We start from the raw sequence: 10,884 nt of genomic DNA on the forward strand, positions 1-10,884 counted from the left end.
GTGTGCTAGCTAATGTGCCCCCAGCCTGTATGGATATAACATCGTGAAATTAGACAACTCACCTGTTGCAGCGAAGGCATCTCTCCGATGCGGTACAGCGTCAGCTTTGCAGCTTTTGTATTGGATTTCACTTCCTGAGACCAATCTCCTCCAACGTCGTTTTGTTTATAGAAACACACACAAAGTCGCTTATGCTCACACCGGTGCTATATCGTATTGGCACTGTTCACTGCTTCCTCTCAACTCTGGCGCAATGCAACTCTTTAATGTCCTTTACAACCGAGTGCGATGCTGAACTTTTTTTACTGCACTCATTCGGAAAAATCCGATCTCCTCAAAGCGTTTTCCGTGCGTCTTCTGCTTTATACCTTCCACGAAAGAATGTTTTTAATTTGCTCTAGGAGCTTTTCACTTTCGGTTTTGTTCTCTTTGTTGCAGTAACTATCTACTCACTCACAATCAAATTTTTTGTCACCACTGAATCCACTTCCCACGTGCTGCCCTAGTGTCTACTATGCCACCAGCATGGCACCACCATGGAAAGAATATTCAGTGAAACAACAGTGAACATAGTGTGAAGATCTCAAGGGGTAGATGATAAAGGATACGCAACTGACTATTCAAGACCCCACTTTAAAGTTCCTCCCCAAGAATGTGTCTCATTCTTGCCTTTTCATTTAGCTACCACGGAAAACTCATGGTATTTTCCATCGCAAACTTGGGTCCAGTGTAGGGATTTTCATGTTGTTGAGCTAGCGGAGCAGAAGTTTTATTAAATCATAAAATTATCCGGTAGAAAAATTGGATTATTTATGGTGAAAAATTAAAAGCTTAGTTTTCCAAAAATTGACAAAACTTTATTACGCTTTAACATCTTTATGTTGATATCATGAATGATCTCAATCCATTGGCACAACGACATACATTTTCACATAAATACAGTTCATCCTGAAATATCCTGGCTATTTGATTCCTGCAGTATTGAAACAATAAAAGTATAAAATATCAAAATAATCAAAAAGTTTGATTACCGTTTATTTTTTCAAACTCAATTGATGAGATAAGCAATATTTTTTCAGCTAATTTTACGACAAAATAGATATTTATAGGCAAAAAAGATGTCATATGCTTCGGATAGTGCGCAAAAATTTTGTTAGTTCATTTTTTCACCTCAAATTTCGGAATTAGTAAAAATATTCCTCCTTATCACTAGGGCACTCATTTATTTGATAACATAATTTACAATCTTATTGAAGATCAACAAAATGAAGAAAAAAAATAGATTCCTATTTGGCTTAAAAATGAAATTTTTCATACAAAAAGCGTTACGGAGGGGTGGGGGAGTGGGTCAAAAATTTCCAATTTCAGCGTTACGTAATACTTAAATGGACGCTGTTTTTTTGAAAGATCTTCGATACATTAAGATAATTAAATATACACTCCCGTACAAAAATTTGGGTTCACTCTCTCAAAAACATACCAAAGTTTTTTATCCCTAGATCTGTGATTACACGTCTATTGGAAACGCTCTATGGTGCATTCAAAAAGCAATGAGTTATTCTACTTTGTAGGTATTTTGATAAAAAACATTTTTCGAATTTTGTATACTTTAAGTTAACGCAGCTTTGGATCGACCAAAACTTTAAACCAGTACGGCATCAGAATTGTAATCTTCTATCTTTGAAGAGCTCTTGTAAAATGTTGACGGAAAAATCTAACTGTTTAATATTAATAAGAAAGTTATTCAAGCCATCATGCAAAAGTTTGGGTTCATCACTTAGTGTGTGTATCGTTCCAATACACTTGAAACACCGCGAACATACTTAAAACACCAATCATTTAGGGTAAGAAGGGACAAGATGGGTCACATAAGGATAAGACTCCTTATGTGACACATCTTGTCCAAGATGATTTCGATGTCAAATCAGTCAGCCACATATGTTATATCTGAATCAGCAGATTATAAAAAAATGAATGTACATAGGATTTTTAATATAAAAGATTAGTATTTAGCCCATATTTTCATAATGGAGGTTGTATAATATTCTTTCGATGAAATTTCGATTTTTTTCACTTTTTAGCTATTTTTCATACGAAAATAGTATATAGAAATGCTGTTTAGTGACCTATCTCTGCCACCTACAGTGAAACCTCCATGAGTCGATATTAAAGGGGCCATCGACTCATGGAAATATCGAGTCATGGAACAGCAATCCTTTGGAAAGCTGCTTCTAGGGACCATCATAGTAACCATGAAATGTTATTTTTAGTATGGTTCCATGAGTCGATATCGAGACATGGAACATCGACTCATGGAGGTAACACTGTATATATAATTTCACCTATATAATAATTTGAAACTTTCCGGTTATGAAAATATGGATCGAATACTGATATCTAGCGAGAAAAAATCCGATGTAAATTTGTTTTTTTTTTTTATCTGGAGGTTAAGACATAGCCTGTCACAGTATTTAACCATCTTCGATTAGCAATAAATTTCAAACAATTTTGTTGGTATGGCAGAAAGGTTTCCCACAAATAAATCGATCATTTTGACTCAGGAATAACTATTGAAAAGTATAGTTCTGGAACTGTTGATTCAAAGAAAAAAAATATGGAGAAGTTGTTGTGAACCGTTTGGACTACAAGAAAAAACAAATATACATCGGATTTTTTTTTCATGAAAAATTTAAAAATAAAACTTAAATTTAAAAATTAAACAAAAATCGCATTTTAGATATTTTTAAAATTTAATCATAGAATCTTGATAGGAAACACATGTTTAAGACAAAGTTTCGTGATGATGAAATTTTCAATAAAAGTTTCCTAAAAAAAACTTGCAACACATTTAAAAACAATAGGTTTTTGAACGTATAGGCCATATTTATCTCCACTGTCTTATATTCTTGATGAAGAACCGCGAATAATTTATGGAAATTACCCATTTCATTATTTAAATAATATTTTTTGCTGCAAACTTTAGATAACTCGAAAATGGGTACGTCTAGAGTAGGGATGTGCTAATTATTATGGTTTACAATAATTCCAAGATGCTTATTGTATCATCAAAACGTATTTATTTTAACAAAAACGAATTTTGAAAATGGCCCTAAGATTGTTCTTTGATTTTTTTTTACTAAAAATGTCACCATCATTAAAATTGGTCCAAAACATCTGTAATCTATCAAAATTCAATGAAATGTTTTTTTGAGAATGTTCTATTTGTGTAATTTAAAGAAGTTTAATTTTTAAATTTTACATGATAAAAAAAATATTTTTTTAGTTTTCTTTCTCTTTTGACCCATAGAACTTTGAACACTGCAGTTTTGGAATTAGAAATTTTCAAATAAATTGTATGTAAAAACTCATGAGCTTTTATCAAAAGTATAGTAAAATACTGGAAACATGTGTAAAATTTAATTCAAGTCGAACAACTTGCCCTGTTTCGATTATCTGTAATTTATCGCTCAAGGACTGTTCATTAGTGTGGGACAAAATTTAGATTCTCGCTCCAGTCCACTTTTCGGATTGCATTTAGGTCCCATAACAACTGTGCAAAATTTCAGATCGATCGGTGAAACTATATTGACGCGCCAGCCGTTTAAAGTTTGTATGGGATTTACTATGGGAAAACATACTTTTGTAAAGAAAAATCGCCAGAGGTCTTCCATTGACCTCTATACAAATTCTGAACACAGACCTCGATAGGTATTTTTACAATGTAGAATATTGCCGAAGACCGCAAAACAATCTGACACTTGTGGAAAAAGTTATTTTTTCTGGAATCTAAGACTCCTGAGAAATCGAGTTGGGAAGGTATCAAGCTATAGTACCGTAAAACGGGGTAACTTAGTAAAACACAGACGTTGGCGAAAATTAAAAACCAACATCAGTTGACAGTTTTCTGCTACACGTACATATCTAGTAAATGCTGGGGATTTAGATTTAAATAGATACTACAAGTAGTAAGCTAACCGTTTTTTATCCATACCATTCAATGTTATAACTTGCCACATCTCTTTGAAAACAATGTTTTAAATTGAAATTGATTGGGAATTTGTTAAAGTAAGCAAACTACACTGTAATTGTTAATATGGATATTGTCCACACTTAAAAATAAAGTAAAATTTTTAGAGAATCATTGTTTAAATCTGAAAAAAAGCTATAAATCTGTTGTTTTTAAAAATCATAATTTTTAACCTCATGTTCAGCCGATGACCAATGTGCAGTAATTTTAAGTGCTTTATTGCCTGATTATGTCTTTTCAATTGAACGGATGCACTTGTTGAAAACCCCTCAACTGTATAACAAGGTCGATCATTGAATGCTTTGACGACTAGAAACACGACGCGACGTTGTGACGATGATGGTAACAGGAACAAATCCGGTAAGAAGGAAAACAACGGAGCTCACTTTACATATAGATTTCTTCGGCTTTTGATGCAAACTTTTTGATGAGACCTATTAATATGGAACTAATATTCCTTATATCAGATCTATCCATCACCTCTAACTCGTCATCGTATTATTCAATTGAAATTTGTTCACAAGTTAAATCTTTCTAGCTACAACATTGATGTACATCATATTTTTATTTAATATCCCTAGAATGGTATCAAAGTCTGTGCTGAGAGGATCATATAATTACTTTCAGAGCAATACTTCTTTTTAGCAACACCGTAATTTAAGGTAAAATTGATCATTTTTCACGTTTTTTCTGGTCTGCTTTTTAAAATATTATCAATACCATGCAACTAAATGCAGAAAAACAAGCACGACTGTGAATCTCATTAGCTCATGTACCGACATTTTCTAAGGAATGTGATGTTAGTACCAAAAATCGTCTCTAAAATAAAAATTCGGGGGATCCCATTTCGGGGTGAAATAGATCACTTGTCAATGTGATTATTATTAGTTTTGAAATCAACTCTATATATTAAATTTGGGCCTCCTGAATTCAAATAAGGTTGCCAAATTCTTAACAAGCCAATATATTTGGAAATAATGAATATTTAGATTTCAAAAATACCGCGGAAAACGCCTAAATGTAGGCAATTTGCGAAGGATTTTCATAACATTTGACAGAAATTTAATTATTTTAACAAAACGAGCAAATTCATACGAATTTTAATGGTAAAATCTGTTTTAGGGATATGTTTTAAGCATCCTCACTAACTTTCAGTCCGATACCATGTCCAAATCCTTGTTTTGAACTAGAAGTTTATGGATGTCTATGACCATCACACTTAAAAATGATTTTGGAATTATACATTATTTTCATAGAAATAAACATTTTTGACACAAAAAACTTCACTACACACAATTCGACACTATTTAAGACAATCAAAGTTCATTTACTACAGGTTGCAATAATTTTGGTGCACTATGTGTAAGAAATAAAATTACGAGACAGGGTGATCAATTTCACCCTACTGATCAATTTCACCTGAATTTACAGTACAATAAAGTTGGCTGAATAACTTCAATATGTTATAGCGCTAGGAACTCCGCATTCTAATTGGGGTAATACGACTATTTTAGAAATCTGCTCATGTAGAATAGTCCGTGTATTCCTTATGGTGTGTTCAATCATTAAAGAGCATTGTACTACCCATGTTCACATGGTCGACGTAACCACCAGCACTATCATTGTTGGGAAATGCGTTTTTGTGTTCCCGGCTGCATTCTTGCATCTATTAACAATTTCAATAAAACATTCCATACATTTGCTAAAAAATGAAATAAAAAAAAAACGACTTGAGAAGATTGGTTGTGCCATGCCATACTTTTGTCAACTAAAACGCCTACATAATTTTATCCGAAGAAACAGTGTTTTTGATGAACGATTATATGCATGAATTAACGTAAAAACCTGGTCACTGTTATACCAACTTGGTTTATACGCTAAGTTTTCTGAACAAACACCAGATAAACCGTATGTTTGTCTCGTTTTTTTAAGTTGGCGTATGTGCTCACAACAATCCATTTGCCTCTTGTAACTCAAAAACTTTTGAACAAACTAGTATTGTTCGCATGTTCAACGAATGTTTTATTAGGTAAAGAATAGACAGGAATGAAAAAAAAATAGATCATATAAATTGTCATTTGTGCTCCATAGCATATAGGGGAAGTGGTGGTAAAATGAACAGGGGTGGTAAAATGAACACCGTTCCTTTTACCGAGAAAAAGCTAATTTCGATGAATTTTTATCACGCACGAACGATGTAGAGCATAAATCTGAGTGTTCGAGTTGATACGTAGGTCGATAGAAGTGAAAATATCAACGAAAACTAAGATTTTAGAAAACCACGTTTGAAAATTAGAACTGACGTAACTTTTAGCTCGGAAGACTTGAGGTTTTTCAGTGAGGTGAATATCGTTATGATATGATGTCAAATCTGATATCTTTAGAATTCTTTTTGAATGAGTTACAACCATCAATGGATGTATTTTTGGTGGGACAATGAAAATTTTCAGAAATATTTGTTTTGCTCACGTTTTTTGCATGGTGTTCGTTTTACCACCAGCCGCTGTTCATTTTACCCACATAGTGCAGGTAAAATAAACATTTGCATCACTTTTTGATAGCGATGAAAATATGTGAAAATTTATCTATTTTAGTCTGAATCCATGTCGCTGCTATAGCTTACATCCTTATTTTTGATGTTGTGCGATAGAACTATACAAATTTCTCGTTTTTCTATCAGAAACAAGATGATTTCCTTAAGGTGTTCATTTTACCACCCCTTCCCCTACACTATAATAAGGGCGACACCAATATTTGTTTGCCTTTGCCCCATTGATAAAAAATAAGTATAAAGATCGAGAAAATTTCAAAAAAACTATCGATTTTAATGAGAAAGCTTCTAGAAACTTTGAGATTTTGATAAACATTTTTCCAACCACCCTCTCGAAACGATACTGGGTACGAAAATTTTGAAGGAGACAAAAAGTCAAAATCAAATTTAAATCAGCTTGTATCGTTTACAAACTTTAACCGGTTTAATCCGAATAGATCATATACGCGCCATGGTCTATAGCAGTGTTAACCAGTAGGCGATTTTCGTATCTAGGGAGGCGATAATGTGAAACATTACACGCCCGTGCAAAAGTTTGTGTTCATCTCAAAAAAGTGAAACAGTCATTCAAGCCATCGTGCAAACTTTTGGGTTCACCTGAATTTATTTAAACCGCAAAAATGAAATCTCAAACCAATCGTGTAAGCGCCATTATTTGCGTTTGAAAAAAGCTATGAACTATCAAAATCGGTTTCATTGATTTTGAATAGTTTTCAGATTTTTCCGCCAAAATTTTGTGAATGCTCTTCAAAGAATTTAAAATTACGATTCTAATGATACAATGATTTAACATTTTGGTCCATCGAATGCTGAGGAAAAAAGTTAAATTTTGTCAGTGTGTTTATTGAAAAATATCACAACTATAAGTAAAAATTTAGTATGAAAAACATCAAAAAATGATCTGAAAAAATGCCTACGATGTAGAAATAAATCATTACCTTTTGAATGCGCCATAGAGAGTTTCAATTGTACGTGTAGTCACAGAGATATGGACAAAACACTTTAGTTTGTTTTTAATGGGGTACACCAAAACTTTTGCACGGTAGTGTATAATAGGGGGCGAAAATTCTATCGTGGAAAAAAATTAAACTTTGATACCTCACATAAAAATTGATTACAATTAAGTCACCTTTACCAAGTGCGTTCAATGTGCATTTAAATAAATAACTTGCGAATAAGGCTACTCAGAGTTATGAATTGGATGAAATGGTGTTCTTAGAAATCACTAATAATCGTCACATAATATTTTCCAACAAACTCCAAACATTTAAGAAACGGAAAAATTACAAAGTATGTAGCAGAGAGTATAACAATGTTACTAGCACAAATGAAATTTTGAGTAGCTACTGCACAAAATAACAGACAACAATTTGCAGTATAAATTATTTCACACATAGTCCAAAACATCATTATTCAGTTTGAAAGCATATCATATCTCGCGAAACTCATAATGTAGAAACTTTGACTAGCTTACAAAATTTCATAATTAATACAAACCAGTATTCTTCTATTTAATATTCAGCACGAGATCCAGCCTTAGAAATTTCACCATTTTGTATAAAAAACGTACTGAGTCATAAATTTAATTATTGTTATTGACTACAAAAAACAAAACTATTTTTCAGGGGTTTGATAAGTTTGGGAAACACTGCTCTAAAGAAATTGAAAAAACATGCTTATACTTATATATAGCTAAACCTGAAGATTCTTCAGCACAATAGCTAAAAGCAGTGACGCGTATACAAAGAAAATAAGACTTATATCAGTATATTTATTTTCTTTTATGTCTACTTGGATAGTATGGAGGGCTTGATATGAATAAGGAACAGAAAAATTAAAAACAGTAAAAGTTTATTCTACATGTTCTTATTCTTAAATCTATAGAAGAAAGTGATGCAAACATAACGTTTTTTTATATGTACCATTATCGATCGTTCTCTGGAAAGTCGTTTCACTGGTTTTCTCTTAACTTAAACATCTTTAAATGCCTTAAGGCAGTCAAAAAAAAAAGTAAAAAATTTGTTTCCCCTCTTCAATATTCTAGGCTTTTTGAAAGCAGTGACTTAAAAAAAAATAAATATTTTTATCAGCCCAAATTCGTTAAAGTTCGAAAATACAAGAAAAAAATTAAGAAAAATAATTTTCTCATAATGGACATTACCGTGCACTAGATAAAGCTAGATGCACAAGATAAAGCAACAATCCAACCATTTTGTTCAAAAAACTGTTGTCTTTATTTTCCTATATAGGACTGCAACAACTTCATATCTTTCAACAACATTTTTATACAACTGTGTTAAATTTATAATAAAATATGAATGTTGCGACGAAAAAGGTGTAAGTTCGAAAGTTCATATGGGACAGTTATGCTTTTATGGGCTGTATTTGCCTCATAAATAAATCTTTTTTCATGTATAATATTTCTATAGACCTTAATCTCAGTAAGCTTTATTTTAAGCTTTATTGGATAATAACAATAAAGATGTGATGGAAAATTCAAATAACAAGACAAACACTATGCTCGAACTGTTTAAATTTATGTCAAACATTTTTACCCTTTTAATGCTGTATATAATGGCAAAAAAATAAATTCGTAAGTGTAAACAATTTTTGAAGGTCTCAAAATTCCAAACTTATTGATTAGCAATTAACTTGATGAATATCATAATATAAAAATAGGCTTGGTTGTTGAACTAAACTTTTCTTATGTTCTAACGTACATATTGGGTTTTCTTTACGATGTCTTATCAACTGTATTACCTGCATGATATCCTTAATCATGAAATCAATTGAAAGTTTAATTGATATTCAAATGAAATTACCAATCCAGTCACTGCACCAAACATGAAGTACACACGAAACATCTCAACTTGATCAATTCAAACAAAATTGAAGGAATAACTGTAAATACTGGTACAATAGACAGATTTACAATAACCTTCCATTGTCTTAAAATTCAAGGTCCTATTGTGTATTGTAAACACTCATCTAAGAGCTCTTTCTCAACATTGGGTGTTCCGTGATGATGATGGAAAAGCATTTCTGGGTTCTCGTGATTTGCTCACCGTCGACTAACTGCCGGAACCGCACTTTAATAATCTGAGAAAAAAGGATGCAAAGATAGACGACATCATCATTCGAGAGTCTCAGCCTCGGGATGATAAAACGATTGCAAAAAATATATAAAAATCACTAGCGCGTCGCCACCGAGAAATCTCCGTGTCTATGTCGTCTCTCTTGCTGTGTCTCTCCAGCATCTCTCAACATGTATAATTCGCAGCAATATGCCACTGGAACAGAATTTTAATCAACTAGACCTACCGGCATTCAAACACTCCCTAGAATATTTGAGGTTAACTCCACTTCTGTCCTGATTGTCCTTGTATCTTTTTCTGCAGGAACTAATAGCACAGAAAACTACTTGGAAAGTTATTAGTTTTCGTGCTATGCTTATTAGTTTAGTTAAATCATTAACTAAACACAAGCAATGATTCTTCTCATTTCGAGTAACTTAATCAATTTTGGATAGTATATCCAACAAGAACATGCATATTTGCCAAGAAAAGAGTAATCCAAAATGTGCTGACAAGTGGTCCTAGGTTGTCGATTTTTTTTCACTTTAAACACAAAACGAGAGGAGCACGCCTATTTTTTGCAGCTCCGAGATAATTCACCCCAGTTTTCACGGAAAATGTACACACTTTGTTTTATACATGGGGGCTCCGCACGTACAATGCGGTGTATGATTCAGGACTAAACCGCCCCAGTCACTTCTACGGCGACCAAGCCCAACACTCTGACACTCACTATTAGGAGAACGAGATATGAATCCTCTTCTTCTCGTATTATACACTCACACCGCGTGCATGGATATTTTCCTATAGTCTCACGGAAATTATTCAATTTCAGTGTTGGATACGATTGTACACTTTTCCTTTTAACAGTTACTTAACAGTGGTTCAAACATTTGTTCCACACTCTCGAGAAAGGGTAAAGTTCGGTGTTACTCGAAGAAGCGACACAGATGAACTGACCGAACCCAACTACCGGTACGGATAGATCACCCACCAAGAAGACTCAACTGAAGATGGGCGCAGAGCGGAACCGATTATCGTCGTCATTGGACCTGCACGAACGACGATGGCAGCTACTCCGACGACGGATTCATTCGAGAGCGATGAGTGGTCATCTACCATGCGCTCATGAGAAATACTTATCATGTGCTAAGGAGGCAGCCGCAAATGGTGGAACAATAATTTGAGTTTGAACTTAACAGCACGTGCTATTCTGTGAACAGATCCAAAGT

General features: G+C 33.3%; 1 protein-coding gene across 15 annotated transcripts in view; it reads right to left on the reverse strand.

Moving 5' to 3' along the window:
* The window catches only part of LOC5574593 (cytoplasmic polyadenylation element-binding protein 1), a 129,949-nt gene extending 119,273 nt beyond the window's left edge, over positions 1–10,676 (reverse strand). The window contains exons 1-2 of one of the 15 annotated variants that reach the window (XM_021854060.1): positions 10,436–10,676; positions 63–368 (exon numbers count right to left, since the gene is read on the reverse strand). In XM_021854060.1, coding sequence (XP_021709752.1) covers positions 63–80 — 18 coding nt within the window. In that variant the 5' untranslated portion in view covers positions 81–368; positions 10,436–10,676. The other 14 variants (XM_021854039.1, XM_021854023.1, XM_021854010.1 and 11 more) reach the window with 14 other exon arrangements.
* Positions 10,677–10,884: the final 208 nt, after the last annotated feature.

The sequence above is a fragment of the Aedes aegypti genome, chromosome 1 (genome assembly GCF_002204515.2).
Source record: "Aedes aegypti strain LVP_AGWG chromosome 1, AaegL5.0 Primary Assembly, whole genome shotgun sequence".
Classification (NCBI taxonomy): domain Eukaryota; kingdom Metazoa; phylum Arthropoda; class Insecta; order Diptera; family Culicidae; genus Aedes; species Aedes aegypti.